Source organism: Setaria viridis, chromosome 7, assembly GCF_005286985.2.
Source record: "Setaria viridis chromosome 7, Setaria_viridis_v4.0, whole genome shotgun sequence".
NCBI lineage: Eukaryota > Viridiplantae > Streptophyta > Magnoliopsida > Poales > Poaceae > Setaria > Setaria viridis.
Window position 1 is genome coordinate 27,667,626 of NC_048269.2, and position 20,124 is coordinate 27,687,749.

The 20,124-nt window shown below is 45.4% G+C and overlaps 3 protein-coding genes and 1 long non-coding RNA gene across 4 annotated transcripts; 3 read left to right on the plus strand and 1 right to left on the minus strand.

Moving 5' to 3' along the window:
- Positions 1-1,692: 1,692 nt before the first annotated feature.
- On the minus strand, positions 1,693-2,482 carry LOC117862697 (FCS-Like Zinc finger 2). Its single transcript, XM_034746197.2, has one exon. It carries the CDS (start codon positions 2,331-2,333, stop codon positions 2,031-2,033), a length of 303 nt encoding a protein of 100 aa, XP_034602088.1. The 5' UTR covers positions 2,334-2,482; the 3' UTR covers positions 1,693-2,030.
- Positions 2,483-4,403: 1,921 nt separating this feature from the next.
- On the plus strand, positions 4,404-9,203 carry LOC117864384 (cyclin-T1-3). The gene is made up of 7 exons (XM_034748465.2): positions 4,404-4,593; positions 5,663-5,925; positions 6,462-6,543; positions 6,966-7,100; positions 7,310-7,485; positions 7,566-7,717; positions 8,227-9,203. Exons 2-7 carry the CDS (start codon positions 5,687-5,689, stop codon positions 8,913-8,915), a joined length of 1,473 nt encoding a protein of 490 aa, XP_034604356.1. The 5' UTR covers positions 4,404-4,593; positions 5,663-5,686; the 3' UTR covers positions 8,916-9,203.
- A 1,352-nt stretch (positions 9,204-10,555) lies between these two features.
- On the plus strand, positions 10,556-14,824 carry LOC117864364 (uncharacterized). The gene is made up of 2 exons (XR_004642390.2): positions 10,556-11,352; positions 14,629-14,824. It is a non-coding gene; the product is annotated as an uncharacterized lncRNA (long non-coding RNA).
- A 1,393-nt stretch (positions 14,825-16,217) lies between these two features.
- Positions 16,218-19,199, plus strand: LOC117864363 (L-type lectin-domain containing receptor kinase IX.1). The gene is made up of 5 exons (XM_072295340.1): positions 16,218-16,242; positions 16,325-16,650; positions 16,738-17,243; positions 17,517-18,044; positions 18,170-19,199. The coding sequence occupies exons 1-5, from the start codon at positions 16,218-16,220 to the stop codon at positions 18,951-18,953; spliced, it is 2,169 nt and encodes a 722-aa protein (XP_072151441.1). The 3' UTR covers positions 18,954-19,199.
- Positions 19,200-20,124: the final 925 nt, after the last annotated feature.

Sequence of the window (20,124 nt, forward strand, 5' to 3'; positions counted from 1 at the left end):
CGCGCGTCCGTGGCTTTGATTTCCTTTTCTCCAGTCGAGCCGCGAGTGACGTGACGTCGCCCCGCCCGGCTGTTGATGATTGAGTGGGGGACTGACTCCCCGGTGACTCAGTGATGAATGGTGAGAAAAGGGAGTACGAAAAGAAAAATGGAACTATTCAACGGATCTGACGTGGGAGCAATGATTTAGGCCACTTTGGAGTGTTTCGTAGCCCGCTTGACACTGACGGAAATATAGTCTGGATAATTTTATAACCAGAACTAGTGATTTGCTTACGCAATTAGCACAGTCGCGTAGTTGTTTCATTAATACTCCCTCCGTTTTAGCATTCTGATTTTTCTAGATGAGGTCCTAGGGATAGTAGAAAATAGAACAGAGAAAGGGAGATCGAGCAAACAAAGCAAACAACGGGAGAACAACGCGATTAAAACATCCTATCTATTGAATCGAAATGGAACGAGAAGGGAGAAACTCACCGGGACGGGTGGAACCCTATAATCGCCTCGCATCCTCGGCGAGGCCGCCGGCCGGGAGAGTGAGGGGAGGGGAACGGAGTGAGGCAGACGAAGTGGAAGAGACGAGAAGCAGAAGAGGTGATAAAATAACGATGCGGATTCCAAAAATCAAACACTTCCCGTCACTGTAAGATGGGGCCCACCAGTCAGCGAAACAAAAAGAATAACATCCGAGAGGGGATGGGTGGAGCAGCCCGATCACAAAATGAGCTGATCAACTGCCCACAAATGGAGTGAGTAAAGTTAGATTTCACTTAAGTGAGATATAGCTTTTCCTTATTATTATGCTTCAAATTTATAAATTTAATAAAGTCAAAACGAACACATAATTTGGACCGGTACGGTAGCACATCACAGGAAATCTTTTTTAGTTCACAACGATTAAACTTCAATACCTGTCATATTAAATGTTTAGAGAGTAATTAGAAGAACTAAACATAAGCTAATAGTAAAACCAATTGTTTTTAATTTACAGTACAAATATATTAAATCAATTAGTCATGATTTGATAATGTAATGTTACAGTAAATATATGCTAATTATAAATTAACTAGGTTTAATAGATTATCTCGAGAATTAAGCTTTATCTCTATGTTTAATACTTCCATCTAAGCGAGCGTTTGGTTCCCTTTACTTATTTTTAGCACGGTTCCCTTTACTTATTTTTAGCACGTATCACATTGAATGTTTAGATACTAATTAGGAGTATTAAACGTATACTATTTACAAAACCCATTACATAAGTGGAGGCTAAACGACGAGACGAATCTATTAAGTCTCATCATTAGCAAATATTTACTGTAGCAACCCATTATCAAATCATGGACTAATTAGACTTAATAGAAACGACGAGGCGAATCTATTAAGTCTCATCATTAGCAAATATTTACTGTAGCAACATATTATCAAATCATGGACTAATTAGACTTAATAGATTCGTCTCGCCGTTTAACCTCCACTTATGTAATGGATTTTATAAATAATCTATGTTTAATACTTCTAATTAGTATCTAAACATTTAATGTGACACATGCTAAAAATAAGCAAAGGAACCAAACGCCGCCTAAACGGACGAGAATTAACATTGAGGACTAAAGGACCAGGCCCTTCGTTCAGATCCAGGATGCACTTTGCGTGATTGTGGTGCCTGGGAGAGGGGATTGTATACCAATCAACGGATCAAAATTGCAGGGCTTGCATAACTTTTTCAGATGCCTCATACATTTACAGATCGAGATGATGCTCTAGCACACACGCCCTCTAGAAGATCCAATCAAAAGGGGAGAACTAAAAACCCGACGCACTGCCCAGATTTAACCCCAAGGTTAGGTCAAATCTGCCTTTGTCGCCTTCTCCGATCTTCGATCTTCAGATCCATCCCCTCCCCAAGTTAGCTTCGTCTCTGCCCAAAGCCCGGGCTCCGCGTAGCTCCAGGCAGCCAGGAGCGCCTCCATGACCGGATCTCTCGTAGTAGCTGGTTCAGCCAAGAAACTCTTCTTCCTCCTTCCTTGCTTATTAGTAGCTGGCCACGGACACGTCGGCCTTGGCGGGCACGGAGGCTCCGCCCTCGTGCCTGCCGCCGCCCCGCTGCGCCTGCTGCTGCTTCCGCCGGCTGCCGGCCTGCCGCGCGTAGGCCGCGTCGTGGTGCATCTGCTCGTAGCGGCACTCCTCGCTGCAGAAGGGCGTGTCGCCCTTGTACATGAACATGTCGCTGTTGCGGGTGAGCGGCTTGGAGCAGAGCGCGCAGGCGTCCAGCGCGTGCCGCCCGGGCTCCCCCAGCGGCTCCGCGTCGAAGAAGAAAGCCACGGACGCCGCCATCTGTTATCTTCTTGGTGTGTGGTTTGGTTGGGGAGCGCAGGTCGTCTCTCCGAGCTCAGCGAAGCAGCTTTGCTGGAGAGATTGGGGGACAAGGGAGACCGGGAGGGTGTGCTAATCCTCTGATGAGAGAGCTTGGCTCGCTGGGAAGTGGACGGGGCGGGTATTTATCGTTGCGAGCTGAGGAAGACGACAAGCGGGCGTGACGTGGAGCTTACTGGAGAGGAAAAGCCGAGAGAAAACCGTGGGTGGTTCTGGAACCAGCAGGCCGGGCCGCCACGAACAGCTAGGCCAAACCGGACTGGTTGGTAGACACGGCGGTATTCCTGCTCAGCACTCCCTGCTGTGCTGATTGTGTATCCTCAGTCAACTTGACTACTTCAGCTGATACCAGAAGTCGGGTTTGCTCTTTGCAGTATTCGCATGCACTGGTAAGTGAACTGAGTAGAGTAGTGTAGTGCACGCGTAGGATTTAGCGTCTGATTGGTTGGCTCCCAAAATCTGCCACACCAAAATTGAGGTAAGCCTATAAACTTTGACACTCATTTGGTTAGCAACCAATCAAATCCTATTTGATATGGCATACCCACTATTTTGGTATAGCATGCCCAACCAACCACACCCTAGCAGTGGTTAAGCTCGCAATGCCTACTTCCCGGTCCGTGACGCGCAAGCGCAACTGCTAATCCAATTCTTCCGTGGCCATGCTGCCGTGCCCCCCACGAGGTGGCTGCTGTCTGTGGGCCCCACCTCAGGTAGAACACGACAAGATTGGGTTTGGGTATGGCATGGCTTGGACTCATCCTGACGTGGCGACCAGCTGGATCGCTTCAGTGCGACAGTGCTGGAGGGTACGAGGTGCTACTGCTGCTTCCTCCGCCGGTTCAGCGGTCCTTCGATGGCGCAGCAGGCAGCAGTGCTACTTCACGTGCTAGTCTACCGCTGCTAGCCCAACTTTCCGAGCCTGACCGCGCTGTAAAACACACGCGCCCGTTGCTGGCGACGCCGCGACGGCCTCCCAACAGAACACCTTTCAACCAGTAACTCTGTTTTTCCCCCAAGGAAGAGAGACAATCATTCATGTCAGTTGCTTATTGTGGTTGGACGCCTTTTACCTTTGCGACAATTGGGCTGGATGCTATGTGCGAGTTCAGGAAGACCAACGGAGGCCACTCGGCCCATCGTCAACATTTGCTTCTCATCTCACCTGCTGGCCCTGGCCCCAAAACGAATTCGCAAGCCCACCACAGGTCTACGGAATATTGCGCCCCCTTCCCTCCTCGTCTCCTCCTGAGTCCTGACTCCATCTCCCGCTCGTCAGTCTCTCCATCTCCCTCTCGTCAGTCTCAGCTCCTGCGGTCATGCCGGCCCGCCGCAGGCCGGCCTTTCCATCCACCGATGCCCCCAGCGGCTAAACCTTTTCCACTGCTTGGCCATGGTCGCGGAGACGCGGACTCCCGCCTGACCATCTGGATTCGACCTTGGCCATCTCCAATGGGGGATGCAAGGAAGCCTCGCCTCCCCGCCCGCACGGCAACCGGCAAGCTCTCCCTTCCAAGTTCCAATTCATCTCTCTTCAATCGGGGATGCAAATTGCAAATAAGCAGAAACTCTATTTTTTCTTCTTTCCCCATATCAGCACCGGCCTCTCAACCATTATTCTCTGCTCCTCCTTTTCCAACCGAGGAAGTCCACCAGGCAGCAGCCACCGCCCCGCCGGCCGCCGCTGGCTTGACCTCGGTAGCCTGGCCACCACTGTGTCGGCCAACCTCTTCATACGACGGAGATCGCGAGATGAAACGAGCTAGCTCGAGCTTTTCGCGAGCCGAGCTAGATATTTTTTGCTCGTTTGCTTACCGACCGAGCCGAGCTAGAGCTCGGTATCCAAACGAGCTGGCCGACCGAGCCGAGCTAGAGCTCGGTATCCAAACGAGCTGGCACGAGCCGAGCTAGATATTTTTTGCTCGTTTGCTTACCGAGATGAGCCGAGCTAGAGCTCGGTATCCAAACGAGCTGGCACGAGCCGAGCCAGCCCCAGTATTCCCAGTCCGGCAGTCCCGTGATCCCGTATTCCCGTCCAGCTTACTGAACGAGAGTCGACGGCCGCGGCCAGCGCCTCACGACAAGCCACTCCCTCTTTCCCTTCTCTCTCTGTCTCTCTCCTCGCTTGGCCTTCCCTTCCTGGCGTCGACGGCTGGGCGAGCGGCGGCGCCTTTCGCCAAGTCTTCGGCCGCCCTCTTTGCCGGCGACGAGCACCCACCAGGTAAGCCCGCCTCCTATCTTCCCTTCCTGGTGCGCGAAACGGAGCACTCCAAACCCTAGAGTAAGCTACCTGTATTCGGATCTGACCCTATTAGCTTCGATTTTGCTTGCAAAATTTACCGAGCCTGTTCGGTAGTGCTTGCTGGCTGCGGCAGCAAGCAAAGCTGCAGTAACATAGTGTACACGCCCATGTCCTATGCTGGGTCCGCCCCTGGCTGCATAAACAGCGAGGGGGGAAATCCGCATTTCCGTGCGGTTCCTGTGAATTTCCAGTCATTCGTGGAATTTCAGTGCTTCAAGAAATTTGTTTAAGCAAAGATGACACGAGCAAGCTAATGGGTCTTATTATTTGCATCGAATTCTCTCTATTCCTTCAGCCCAGCATGCAATTTGTTACTTCCTACTACTTATTAAGGCGTATTCCCCCCCTTCTGGAATTAGTTTTCTTTGAAGCTACAGTAACACGATTGTGTAGAGTAACTGTATGGAAAACTCCTACTGAGAATTAAGAACATGTTCTTACCAAGCTAACAACAATTATTGAGCCTCATTTCCCTCTTGTGTGCTCCTGTTTATCCTAAGACAAGTGAATACATTTGAACAGCAACTGACCTAACCTCAATACATTAGTGATGCAGTACCTGTAGCAAAATTGTGTTTCTCTTGGTCAAAAACAGAAAGCTAATAGCAATATGCATGATTGATGTCACTGTGTGATTTGATCATAAGGCCAGTAACTTGATTAGCACGATCTCTATAGCCATTTGGTTTAACCAAGAAATCACTTGTAGAAAGAAATCCTAACTTTTAGGTTGTTGTCCAGTGAGTGATGAGCGTGCTGTATAATTAAGGTGATAACTTTTATTTAGTGTTACCACTGCTCATCTAGAAATTTTTTGGAAGCATTTGGCCTCCTGGAATAATATAATAGTCCTAAGTGTGATTTTTCAGCTCTAGTGTTTAAGCATGTCCGTTTAGACTCTTTTCTTTGATATTGTGTACCCAGTCATTTACCCAGCTATTATTTGATTTTGCAACCAGCTATTATATGACTCTCTTCATCACTTCAGGTTGTTGATAAGAGGAACATAAGCATGGATATCATGCAAACTAGTGACTCTTCACATCATGGAATTGTAGAAAACAGCCCATATAGAGTTCCATATGATAGACATGCAGAAGGGGGCCAACTTGGTGCTTCATGGTATTTTAATAGAAAAGAAATAGAGGAGAATTCCCTCTCTAGGAGAGATGGCATTGATCTGAAGAAAGAGGCTTATCTTCGCAAGTCATACTGCACATTTCTTCAGGATTTGGGAATGAGGCTTAAAGTGTAAGTATTTATTATACCACACATTCTTCATCGTTGTATTTACTTTTATTTCCTCCCTCTGATCCAAAATATAAGTTGTTTGTGACAGACATGGTCTATTCATTGATTTTTCACTTATAGTCCATACTCCATGGACCTTGTGAGCTCTGTATGCAGCAGTTTTTGTGCCTGCATTGAGAAATCATTTGGTGCCAAATAGATTTGATACGTTGATTGCCAATATACAAGTCAGTTAACAGTTTTTATTTTTTTAATGTTTTATAAAAGTTGCTACATATCAAACTATAAAAGGTTGCACAGCAGTGCTCTTCTTATTGAAAGAACAGAAAAAATAACTTGATAATTCTTCATAAGTACAAGAGTGCCAAATGGATTATGGTCGCTTGTTTGAGTTTAAACCTTTAACTGCAATTTGGTTGTCTACAAGCCAGCAAATATCTCTGTATGTTATTGCACGATTATGGTCTCTTGTTCAAGTTGAAACCTTTATATATGTAACCTTCTTCTTGCTAATGACGAATAGCTTTGTAATGTAGGCCTCAAGTGACAATTGCTACTGCTATAGTGTTTTGTCATCGATTTTTTCTTCGTCAATCTCATGCGAAAAATGACAGGAGGGTAAGTCTTCTATGTGCTTTTTTTTTAAAAAAAAACTTTTGATCTCTCTGTGTACATAACATGATTGTAGAAATGATGCTTATTACTTATGTCAGAGAGTATTTTCCTTTCTATCTGTAAATGATTTGGTGTACGTTGCACTCACTGCAATCTTAGTAGGTGGTAACTCTCCAGCAATAGCTTTTTTACATCCACTATATGTCGAAGACACAAAAATGATTTGCCGTGACATAGATCATATGTTTTATTAGATGTAAAGAAAAGTTTTTTCCTTATATTCTTCTTAAACTTAGGTGGTTGGTAATACATTCTTTCTTTTTGACATGGACCATGCGTCATGCGGCTTGCTTATTTTTCCTCGGTAGTGTTATTTTAATCATCTGCTAGTTAAAAGTTATAGTATTGGAGTTCATTACATGCAGACAATCGCAACAGTGTGTATGTTCTTGGCGGGAAAAGTTGAAGAAACACCCAGACCTCTGAAGGATGTCATACTCATTTCATATGAGATCATCCACAAAAAGGATCCTGCTGCAGTTCAGCGAATAAAGCAGAAGGTGCTATATTTGATTTAGAGCATTTATCTTGATTTTTCTGTTCTAGGTAATCTACCCATATGGTACTGTTTACAATTTTCATTATGATCTTAATTTTTTATTCAAAAAGAGAGAGTTGGGGCTGCTGCTTTTATGCAATTTTTCTTCCAGATTACTGTGGCACAGAACAATAAGTGAGGCTGTTTGTTACTTTGTTTTGTCTCCATTAGGAAGTTTATGAGCAACAGAAGGAACTTATTTTGCTTGGGGAGCGTGTTGTACTTGTAACACTTGGTTTTGACTTGAACGTGCACCATCCCTACAAGCCCTTGGTTGAAGCAATTAAAAAATTCAAGGTCGCTCAAAATGCACTTGCTCAAGTTGCCTGGAATTTTGTCAATGATGGGTATGTTAAAATTACTGTTCTTGTTACAAATAGTAATCCACAAACATGCCTATTTACAACGCCTTAAAAGGGGTGTACAGGCTCCGCACGTCGCTTTGCTTGCAATTTAAACCGCACCACATTGCGGCTGGCGCAATCTTCCTGGCTGCGAAGTTTCTCAAAGTCAAGCTTCCATCAGATGGCGAGAAGGTCTGGTGGCAAGAGTTTGATGTAACTCCGCGGCAGTTGGAAGGTTGGTCTCTAGATGCAAAGTCAGTAGTGTGTACCTGCACTTCACTACTGTGATATTCATTTTCATAAGGATTTATTTCTGCAACCTTGAAGTAGGAGCACTTGCCATTTTCCCACTAGTTAGCTATTAGGAATCCCATGGAATTGGACAGCCAAACATAGTTTGTTTCTCCAAAAATGATAGCAGAACTAGGTTAGGTAGAAAGCATTCGCAATTCTGTTTGGTACCCTAGTTATCCAGATCTAACTAAATGGACGGTACAAAGCCATTTCAGAGTACCGTAGCCTATGCGCAAGGCAATCTCATTTGACTTTAGATGCGTTCTGTGAATGTGCCACGTACAGGTAGTCATGATTATTTTCAGTCTTGCATTTTTTGCTATATATCTGTTTGGTACCATTGATACTTCTTTTAGTCATTTCTGTGCTTTCTAATATCACTTTTGATGCTCATGTAATAATTATATTTATAAGACACATGCTTACACTTTGTATCATTACTCCTTTCAGAGGTTAGCAACCAAATGTTGGAGCTCTATGAGCAAAACCGTGTTGCACCACCAGTGTCGCAAGGTAATGATACTGAAGGGAGTTCTGCAAGTGTTGCTAATCAACGTGCTCCTGGTAAAGTTCCAGGGGCAGCTGATGAACCTACTGCTCATGAACATCACCAAGCACCCAGACAATCGAGCCAGCAAAACATGTCAGGCCACCATGGCTATGACCACCCTCATCCTGAGAAGCAAAACAATAGAGTAACTCATAGTGAAGCTAGGGATAGCGCTGCAAACAGCAACGAAGGCCCCAATGTGTCATCCTCGATGATGGATGCAATGAAGAAGATAAACAAGGATAAGGTGAAAGCGGCCCTGGAGAAACGGAGGAAGTCGAAAGGTGATGTTTCCAGAAAGGTTGACGTCATGGATGATGATGACCTCATTGAGAGGGAGCTGGAACATGGAGTGGAGTTGGCTGCTGAGGATGAGAAGAGCAAGCAGGAGAGAAGGCAGAGCTGGCCTCATCCTTCACACCGGGAGGATCACCAGAACACCAATCGTGATAATACTGAAGAAGGCGAGCTGTCCATGGACAGTCAGGAATACCGTTCCCCGGAGCATGGCAATCGGAAGAGGAAGGATGCACACGAGCACCGGAACTATGATCGTGATGAAAGGGACCTTAAAAGGCTAAGGTCATGAGAGTCATACACCTTTGTGGGAGTTCCTCTCAGGGTACCGCATGTGGCTTGGGCTATGACACGATCATACGAACCCTTCTGTCACAAGTGTACTTGATGCATATTTTGGCGTGCTGGGGGATTTGAACTGTTATATACTGTATAACTCAAAGATAACATATTTCCCCGGACGGTGGAGGGGGGAGAGTGTATGTGTTAGGACTTGGCGACGTCGCTGATTGAGATAATGTTATGAGCTCGCGCAGTTTTATACCGGGAACGGTATTAAAGAAGCTGCATCGTACGGCTATATGAAGTGAAATTTGTGAATGCATCTGATTCATCTATCGTTGAATACTGTGGTACCAGGGTGTGAGATTGTGCAGAAGACTCTTGTTGATCATTTGCATATATAGCATTGAAGCAAGAACTTTTACTCGTGCTGGTGCATGCAACAAGCCAACAATAGTACATGGGCTTAGCTAAACACCATCATACCTGAAAGCGACAGCATCACTTAAATGACGGCCCATTAGTATGCACTCCTGCCCTTCGTGGGTGGCCCGTGATCCATCGATCTCCTTTCTTCTTCCTCTCCCCACCTCGCCGCTGGGGCCCAGCACACAGGATGTATCTCTGCAAACTCAATTCCGTGCTCAATTTGCATGAATGAAAATTCCGTAATCACTCGAATAGAGATGGATGGCAATGAGTAGCTCTCCAGCTGCTCGATGTATTTCTGTCCTGCATTTTTATCATCAGTAGCATATAACTATATAATTGACGGAAAGGAATCTAAAAAAAATAGAAGACGTGCTGCTGCCCGTGGTGAATGTTTAGGAGAATGGGACCGTGTGTGACGATGTCGTAGAGACGAAGACCTCGGTGAGCCGTCGTGGCTGGCGGCACGCGCAGGGTCGATGGGAACGGATGCTCACCATCTGGGTGGTCGACGGGCAGTGGCGCTGCCGGTGGGGGAAGGGGAGGAAGAAGTGTTTTTGGACGCCATGGCAGCAGAAGTGTGCGACGGAAACAGATTGCAGATTCAACCAGAACCAGCACTACACTACGAAGGAGATTGGGATCGACCATACAGGCTCTGTTGATCGGTCATTGGTGGTATGTTTAAATACATGTGCAAAGGTAGTGGATCTATAACCGAACATCTGCGTGAGGAACACTCAGGGAGTCGGAGCGAACTGGTTCAGCGTGGTCAATGAGTGGCATAAATAACGGGTAAATTAAATGACATTTAAGTCTCGCTTATAAATTGTGCATACTCGCGGCTGCGACAGGGACTATGAAATATAAGACTAGTCTTAATGCACAGTTTTACTGTACGGTTATCAAGACTGGGAGTTAGGTTATGGTGCTAGTTGAGTATCATGAGGATGAAATTTCTTTCACATATGATGAAACTTCTACTTCTCTCTCCTCATAAATACCTTGTTAAGTCAGCACACTGCTGATGTGATATGTAATTTAATGCTCACGAACTCCTCATGAATCTTCCACTGAGAATGACCTAAAAAATGTAGAAAATCTAGGTTATAAGATCATCGCTTGCAGGCATCTATTCAAAAGGGTGACTATAAAACAATGAGATACGGGATAATAAGAAGATTTCAACTGTCGCCTTGAAAGCAGATCGGCTAATTCACAAGGAGAGCGAATATCTTACATATGAATTCGCACGCTAAACCTGGTTTTGGTTTCAGCACAAAAGGGAAAAATCCAGTAACTTAAATACGCTATTCTTCCATTCGTTAAGGGGATCGGCAAAATTTTTTGAACTTCGGTGAATGTTTATTTAGTCGCTCGGTCGCCATCGCCATGAGCCCATGATCCAAAAAGTCAGCGTATAAATGATTGCCAGGATCACAATCAAGCCCCAAATTATTATATCTCCATCTCCTTTCCTCTTGATTGAGTTTTTTTTTTCCTATTGGGTTTCCCCTCAACGATAAATCTATATGGCACCCGAGCGTTTTAGACGCTGCGAGCGCTCGATTTTTGAGCCGCTGATCTGCTCTGTCATCTGCTCTTGTCCCTCCGATCTACAGTTCATTCTGGTCTTTTTTTTATTTGTTGATATGTGGGGCCTCACTGCAGACGGCATTCCCTCGTCATTCCGCTTTGCTGCTGTCGCAACTCCACGCCGCCGCCGCCGCCGCTGCCTCTGCCGCCGCCTCTCACCAAGATAGCCGCTGCAGCCCCTCACCTCCGCGCCGACCACCGCTGACCCTACCCCGACAGCAATCGCCAGATCCGCAGCTGCCCTCCTCAACGACGGGCGCCAAGCTCCGCTCCCGCCGTTGCAGCCACGAACTGCCTTCCCTCGACGGCCGCTGCCGACCCAGGTTTCTCTCAAGCTGCTACTGCCCGGAGCTCGCCATCCTCGACGTCTCCACCTGCCCCTTCCTCGACGTCCCACAGAAGCTAACCACCTGCAGTTTTGGGTGCTCATTTGTCATTTCTATGCTATTTTGGTTCCTTTTTTACTGCTTAGTTCTTCATTTGACTGCGTATTTTAGATCTCGATTTGATTGAGTTAATATCTGTAAATGTAGTTCTGATTGATCTCTACTTCTATTTGGTCTTATATGTGGAGTATGATTGTACTGTGTGGCCTAACAAATCCGTGGTGATTTGTGCGCGATTGATTTTGGTTCAAATGCTCATGTGAATCCCAAATCGCACGAGATGATGTGTCTATTTGGAGCTCTGACTAGTTGCTACTTCGATCGTAGTCCTCTAAGGTTTGATATCTCCCTTTGTAGTTGCCTTCATGAGTTCTAGGACAATATCAAGGTTGCAAAGGTAGATCTCATTTTTCTTCTTTTCTGTGTGATTTGATCTATTCTTGTTTGCATTATGGGTAGGAATGCGATAGGTTTTCTCTATGGTGTTGTTCCTTTTACTGTCAAATGATTTATTGATGCCACTAAGAATAGAGAATAGTAACTATATAGCATATAGGTTCCAGAACATTGCCGACAAATATGTTTGTTATGTACAAATTCTGAGTTGTGATGTTTTTTTTGTCCAGTTGTAGTCTTGGTGGCAAACTTTCTTGTTGGGGTTCACCAGAAATGCTACTAACTCTGTTTGGCACTACTGCCGCAGTTATAAATACCATTTCTACATGTGCCAACGATTTGTAATGTTCTGGTACATAAAAAATACAAGTACCTATTTGGTATAATTCTTTACAAAGTACTTCCTGAAAATCTAGACTGATCATCACAAATTTTGTTACTGTTTGGTGGCTTTATGTACCCATAGTCTTCTACCAAGCGCTGCCTATCATCTTTTTGGCATTTGTATATGTTATCTGAATGGTTTATATTTCTGGATCTAGATATTTTTTTTCTCATGGCATCTACTGTTAGGCTGTCCATAGAGTAATTTTCTGGAATTTCTAGTGCCTGTTGCCCCTACAAGGTTATCCCTCTGTTTCTTTTCCAAAGTATTCTCTCTGATCCTACATGCTAAATTTTGAGCATTAGGATCACTTACATAATGTCATTAGTCTTGTTACACTAGCTTATCAAGTGTAAGTTCTATATGTCCGACATGTAGATTGGTATATGGTTGTTATGTTGTTCAAAGTTGGTATAGGGTTGTGCCAGTTCTATAGTTATATCTGAATTCACCCTTGTAGTGTACTTGATTTATCTTTGAAATCTGTTATATTTTTGGTGAAATCTGAAACATCTAAGCAATCTGCTTTTCTTTGGGGGTTTCACTGACCGCTCAAATTAATTTGTTAATCTGCATTCCATGGAAAAGAAATCTGATTTATTTGAGTAATCTGTAGATAATTTTGGGAAAATTTGAGCAATCTGTCTTTGGGGGTTTCACTGACAGCCCAAATTAATGTGTTGTATTCAATAAAAAAGAAATCTGAATTATTTAATTTGATTGATTTGCATATAATTTCTGGGAAATCTAAGACATCTGCGCAATCTGCATTGGGGTTGCAGCATTGCATAGAAATTAAAATTCAAGTCTCCGAGCAACTTGCATTTATGGGGTTTTGTATGTCTAGTTATGTGTTCTTGTAGAGTCAGACTTGCAATATATTCCTATTCATGATTCATTCAGTGCAATAAAATAAGTTTAAATTTAAAAGTTAATATCTAGTGATTGGTTATTGTACTTTCTTGTCATCGCTCTGGTTGACACTATTTTTATCAGAAAAATCAGTCCTTTTTGTTTCTCCCTGAATACTGGTAGTGTGTGTACAAGTCTGTAGCCACCTAAACATCCAGTTGGTTAATACAACTTGATAATATTGTTACTACACTAACTAATGAGATGCAAATTCCATGCTTCTCTCATGTATTTTTCATCTAGGTGACATGTACTCCAAAGTTTCAAACATGTGATGATAATGGGCTAGTTGTACAGTTATTTGTATTTTGTTAGACATATCTGCTAATGTACTTTTTTAGTGTTTGAACTCTGCTCTGAATTTATTTTGGGGTTTTCATCGATCGTCCAAATTAATTTGGTAATCTGCATTGCATAGAAATTAGGTTTGAAGTCTCTGAGCAACCTGCATTTCTGGGGTTTTGTAAAAGATCTCTTTACTTGTTTGACAGTTTACTGAAAAAATTGTGTCCTTGCTTCACTTTGATAAGTGCTTTATTCCGAACAAATTTGCCAAGTAGGTTGCTTATCTCATTAATAGAAATCTTGTCATATAGCATCTGAAGGCAAGGTTAACTCTCTTACAAAGTAATTTTAACCTTGTCCCTGATGTGCCTCTTGGTTGGAGATCATTTCCTGTCACTCTTTTCATCTACATGGCCCGTTGTTTTTACATATTATTTGCAATTGCTTTCCATTGATCTAACAATTTAATATATGCATACCACTGCTAGTTCCCCTTGATACAGATTTCAATCCTATCAAGTACTCCCTCCATTCCAAATTATAAGTCATTCCAAGAATCTTGGAGAGTCAAAGCATCTCAAGTTTGACCAAAATTATAGAGAAAATTATAAAGATTTATGACATCAAATAGGTATACTATGAAAATATAATTGATGAAGAATCTAATGACACTTAGTTGACACCATAAATGTTATTATATTATCATATAAATTTGGTCAAACTTGAGATACTTTGACTCTCCAAGATTCTTGGAATGACTTATAATTTGGGATGGAGGGAGTATCATTTTGCTTACTGAAAAGAGATATGTCATATTGAACAATTTGTCCATATCATTAATATGATCAATATGCGTTTCTATGAAACTGCAATTCCAGTTTAGGAAATTACACTTTGTATCATTTAGTTTCAGTTACATGGTTATGTTACTTTTATTACACTAGAAAATTTGTGTATATTTCATCTTTCTGACATGTAACTTATCATGCGTTCTTTAGGTTTTGTTCTTACTATATTGCATCATTTGCACATCAATTGCTGTTGCTGTTCATGAATCAGCTGCTAGTGGCTGTTTTTATCTCCTTGTTTGTGTCATGGTCTTTAGCTGTTGCATGGTTATTATTCTTGTCTCAATCTTATTTTTTTTCCATACGGATTCTATTCTTGTCTCAATCTCAATTTTTTTCCATACGGATTCTATCATTTAGTTTCAGTTACACGGTTATGTTACCTTTATTACACTAGGAAATTATATGTAAATTGCATCTTCCTGACATGTAACTCATCATGTGTTCTTCAACTTATGTTCTAACTCTATATTCCATCATTTGCAGATCAATTACTTTTCACAGATCAACTACTACCAGCTGTTTTTTTATCTCTACATCTCTTCTTGTGTCATGGTCTTTAGCGGTTTCATCCAGTCACAGTGTGTCAAGCACTTGGCTTTGTAATGTTACTCTCAAACTGCAATTCTAGTTTGTAATATTTGAATATGATTATTTTTAAGTATGCTTTGTCCTTCAATCATTTAAGTTGTCTGCCAATTTTATGCTTCAATTCTCTATCTGAATTTGTATGATTCTGATTGTCTAAGTTTTATTTGTGAATTATGTGTCTCAAATAGTAAATTAGATGTGCACAAATTCCAGCCATTAGATCTAAATCAGGTGGTTGAGATAATCAAGTGTTGGCTGCTGCCAAAACACTCGATTTGTCAGATCTGGCAAAATCGAGTGTTTTGGGCACATCTGGCACTCGAGTGCCACATGCTGCCAAAACACTCGAGTTACCAATAGACAGCCAGGTCAATGAGGCATGTGCATGCCAAGATACCTGGGCTATGTACTCTTTTCTCCTTACTCTTTTTTCCCTGGGTTTTAGAAAGGAGTTTCTGAAACATGAGCATGACGTTAGAATACGTGTCCTTGGAGTGTTGTGATATGATAGGCCTATAGGACTGATTTGGACACTTATCCTGGCCTTTAAGGAGCTAGCAATGTAAGTTGGGTCTCTTCACCTCCACATAAGAGGAGAGGGGATGCCCAAATTGTAATATCTATACATCAATAAAATGGAGAAGCACTAGACTACTTGCATTTGGACTTTTCTTGATTTTTGTTTGATGCGGTAATGTGATTTCACATGTATAAGTTTTCCCCCCCCCTGAAATCAGGTACAAACGCACTCTCACACTACACACACGGGTACTTACCCTCTATAAGCACATTCGAGAATTTGGACTAACAAATCTTAAGAGTGATGAAATCACCACAGGCATTTCATTTCCAATGGGCACGCACATCGTCAACCATTGAAAGATAATGCCGTTGATTCTACTAAGTCAACGACTCAAATTCAAAAGACTAAGCTACGGTCCGTTCGGCAAATACTCGAGAGAACTATCAATGCCTGGCGTACATTGTTTAGCATGTAATCTCTCTCTCTCTCTCTCTCTCTCTCTCTCTCTCTCTCTCTCTCTCTCATGCCGACAGTAGATTTGTGTTGAGTTGGAGAAAAGAGAGGAAAAGTGGATTGCAAACTTGTAGCCAGCGATGCACATATTCTAAAATTTGTGAGAGAACTAGCGTGTGTCTACGACCAAACTAATGTATGGGTGTGGTATTAGATGGCTATTGATGACATAACAGTACTAATAGAGGTACTATATAATTAAATCGATGTATTATTAGACATGCCGCTGTAGTGGTGCTATCATCGCCGGCTTGCCGGCGTTTATTGTAAACTCTCACTCGGGTGGGGACTTTCCTCCCCCCTAAGTTTATATGACGTGGAAATGCTCATTTTAGCGCGTAAACTAAAATTAGTGGAATGTACGCACGCTTGCTTAGCAACTTGTTTGCAGATAAAGATCACCAAAAACGACGACAACCCCTTCAGCGGACAGAAATCTTTAGCCGCCATGTCCATGGTCAAGAAGAAAGACGGCTTGATAAATGTTGATTGTACAAGAGTTTCTGACTATTTTTGTTGGCACAGAAAGCTTTAGCCGCCATGGCCACGGCTAAGAAGGTCCCAAAGACCTTCTCCTCAGGCTCAGCCTCGCCTACCTGCTGTGTGTTACTACCGTTTCCCATGCCACCTCGGTTAGCTTCAACTTCGACTTCTCCACTCCCGGCGCCCTCAGCCCCTCACCCAGTCCCGACCTCAAGTACATGTCCAACGCCACAGCCGCCGGCGATCGGATTGATCTGACCAAGGACACGGCCTGGAGCACGGGGCGCGTGGCATACGGGCTGCCGGTGCAGCTCTGGGACAACACCGGCAAGGTCGCCAGCTTCACCTCCAACTTCACCTTCGTCATCAAGCCACACAACAATACCTCTCAGGATGGAGCTCATCCCAAAGAATTTCTTAGCTTCGGGCTTCTGCTATGAGCCTGGCATTTGTTAGACGACATGATGTGCATGCCTGCGCTGCAGGGCGACGGCATGGCGTTCTTCGTTGGAACGTACCCCCCGACCCTCCCGGAGGATTCCAACGGCGGCTTCCTCGGGCTCGTCAACAACCCCGGCAACCCGGCCAACACCTACTTCCCGGCGACCGTCGCCGTCGAGTTCGACGCGTTCAGGAACGTCTGGGACCCCAACAACACCGTGAACCACGTCGGCGTGGACGTCAACGGCATCGCGTCGGCGGCGTACGCGGCGCTGCCCGACGGGTGCTTCAACGGGACCATGTCGGCGTGGGTCAGGTACGACGCCGACGCGGGCACGCTCTCCGCGACGCTCCGGTTCGACGATCAGCCGGGGTTGCTGGGTCTCTACAAAGTCAGCGCCCCCGTCGACTTCAGGGCGGTAGGGCTGCCGCAGCAGGCGGCGGTGGGCTTCTCGGCGGCCACCGGGGATTACGTCGAGCGCCATCAGATCCTTTCTTGGTCGTTCGAGTCCACTCTCGCCAACGTTGCCGTCGTCAACAAGGCCGGCAAGTGGCTTCCCCATTTCTTAGTTGTATTTCTTCTTCTTCGTTCTCTCTAGTGATTTGTGTTGTGTTGGTCATAACTAATCCATAGATAAAGTTTGGAACTTTGTTTATCATCTGCAAAATCACTCCGAGAATCCTGTATGCTCATCATCAGCGAATTATATGCACTGTTTTTACAAGCTTCTGCAATGGTCTTCGTGGTTATGTAATTGTGTCGCTCCTACGATTAACAGTCACCACATGTTGCTAACTGAATCTGTCTTTGAATGACAGAAAGCAAAACATCAAAGACGACACACATAGGCCTAATAGCCGGATTGGCATCCACTGGGACCGCCATACTGCTCATCATAGTGGCGTGGCTCTTCTACCGCGAGTACCAGAAAAGAAAGGGCACCAAGCAAAGGCAAAAGGATGCACCAAGAGACGGAGACATGGACGATGAGTTCAAGAAGGGGACAGGGCCTCGGAGATTCACCTACAGACAGCTGTCGAAGGCGACACGGGGATTCTCCGACGACTGGAAGCTCGGCGAGGGCGGCTTCGGTTCCGTCTACCGTGGGTTCTTGCAGGATCAGGGCCTTCATGTCGCCATCAAGAGGGTCTCCAAGACGTCGAAGCAGGGGAGGAGGGAGTACATCTCTGAGGTGACCATCATAAGCCTGCTCAGGCACCGCAATCTGGTGCAGCCTGTCGGGTGGTGCCACGAGGGCAACGAGCTCCTGCTCGTCTACGTGCTCATGACCAACGGCAGCCTCGAAACTCATCTCTACAGCACGAGCAACGTGCTGACGTGGCCAATCAGGTACGAACGAACATGGTCAACCAAATGAGGAACTAGTCGATCTCTTTGTTGAATTGCTGCTTAAATCTGCAAGGAAAAAAAAAGAGAAATAATCTGTTTAGTTTCTCTTTTGGGCGTCATCTCAGGTACGACATCATTCTTGGCATGGGGTCTGCCCTCCTGTACCTTCACCAGGAGTGGGAGCAGTGCGTGGTGCACCGGGACATCAAGCCGAGCAACGTGATGCTGGACGCGTCCTTCACCGCGAAGCTGGGCGACTTCGGCCTGGCGCGCCTCGTCGACCACACTTGCGCCGCGCGCACCACCATGGTAGCCGGCACGAGGGGCTACATCGACCCGGAGTGCGCGGTGACCTGCCGCGCCACCACCAGGTCCGACGTCTACAGCTTCGGCGTCGTCCTCCTCGAGATCGCCTGCGGCCGGAAGCCCGTCATCCACGAGGAGGACGAGGGTAGGGTGCTGCTCGTGCGGTGGGTTTGGGAGCTCTACGGGAGCGGCGAGCTCCTCGCCGCGGCGGACGCGCGGCTGCTCGACGCGCCGGAGGCGGAGGTGGAGCGCGCGCTGGTCGTGGGGCTCTGGTGCGCGCACCCGGACTCCGCGGCCCGGCCGTCCATCCGGCAGGCCATGGGCGTGCTCCAGTTCGAGGCGCCGCTGCCGGAGCTCCCGCTGGAGATGCCCGTGGCGATGTACGGGCCGCCTGGTGGCGGGGGTAACCCGTCGAGCAACACCACGTCGTCGTCGTCCGGCCGGAGTGGCCGTAGCAGAGGGCGGGCGTCGACTAGTGAGCAGACGGCGCACTCGTCGTCCGCGTCGTCGTCGGCGAAGAGCGGCGCTCGGGAGACACGTTTTTTCGCCACTTGCAACACGGGGAGCGCACAAGTGAATCCAACAGCGGACGCTCATGAATGACCGAGCAATTTCAGTGCACACGGTGCTCGTCTTAGCTTCCTGTTACATCACCGGATGGTTATGTACAGAGGAAGTTGCTGGATTAGGTTCTGGCCACTCCTACAGAAAGCAAAGGTCAGACATACATATGTGTTAGGCCTGTCTACGCGTGGAGATGGCGATGGTGTGCATTTTACATCAAATTTGGGTGGAGGTTTACCATTGGAGTAAGTTTACGGTATAATTGAAGGAGAGCATATCCTGTCCTCCCACCCTCTCATATACTCCCGTACTCCCGCACAAAAAAAAAACCCAACCAAAATGTGCATGTAAAATTCAACCAAAAATATGGATGGATAGATGATGCAAAGATCTAAGTTCATGCAAAATTTTAGATGCAACAAAAATCTGTGCAAGGAAATACAAAAAAGTGAAATCAGCACTTCAATAGTGCGGGTTGCACCTGTTCATCTCTAGACCCGCACCAGATACGTTCTCATAATTGAAGTTCATTCGCTGCTTGTCCTAGCTTGCTGTTACAGCATCGGATGGTTATACAGGGAACTTACTGGATTAGGTTCTTGCCACTTGTACAGAAGGCAGGAATCAAACATACGATGCCTTAAAGGCCTGCCTACTACTGGAGATGCGTTAATATGCTTTGATTTGAGGCAAGCCTCGTAGTTGTCAAAGTTTGGAGGTGCCAAATTACTGTTGCAGCACTGTAGCACACTGTAGCATTTCGTTTGTATTTGTGAATTATTGTCCAAACATTGACTAATTAGGCTCAAAAGATTCGTCTCGCAAAGTACAACAAAACTGTGCAATTAGTTTTTAATTTCATCTACATTTAGTACTCCATGCATGTACCGCAAGTTTGATGTGACGGGGAATCTTCTTTTGCATAGTGCTTCCGTAGTCCGTACTGTTACCATGGTGGAGCCAAGGAATGCTGTTTCACCAACCCAGTACCAGTGACCACGGATCGATCACCGACGAGCGAGCAGTCGTGCGCAGAACACACGCACCGTGTTAAGATCCAAACGACCCAAGTCGCCGAAGCCGGCTTCCGCAAGGAACATCGATCGCGTTCAGCTGCCAGTTTGTGCTCGAATCCTCCTCGTGGGAGGCGGCTAGCTGGATGCCGGGTTAGCCGCCATCTGTGCGGTGGCTTACAGTTCATCCCCAGCAC

Coding starts and splice junctions, on each gene's coding strand:
- LOC117862697 (XM_034746197.2), bottom strand. CDS start 2,333: ATGGCGGCGTCCGTGGCTTTCTTCTTCGACGCGGAGCCGCTGGGGGAG.
- LOC117864384 (XM_034748465.2), top strand. CDS start 5,687: ATGGATATCATGCAAACTAGTGACTCTTCACATCATGGAATTGTAGAA. Junction 6,544..6,965: donor ATGCGAAAAATGACAGGAGG/GTAAGTCTTCTA, acceptor CATTACATGCAG/ACAATCGCAACAGTGTGTAT. Junction 7,486..7,565: donor TGGAATTTTGTCAATGATGG/GTATGTTAAAAT, acceptor AGGGGTGTACAG/GCTCCGCACGTCGCTTTGCT.
- LOC117864363 (XM_072295340.1), top strand. CDS start 16,218: ATGTCCATGGTCAAGAAGAAAGACG. Junction 16,243..16,324: donor CATGGTCAAGAAGAAAGACG/GCTTGATAAATG, acceptor GCCACGGCTAAG/AAGGTCCCAAAGACCTTCTC. Junction 17,244..17,516: donor GTCGTCAACAAGGCCGGCAA/GTGGCTTCCCCA, acceptor AATGACAGAAAG/CAAAACATCAAAGACGACAC.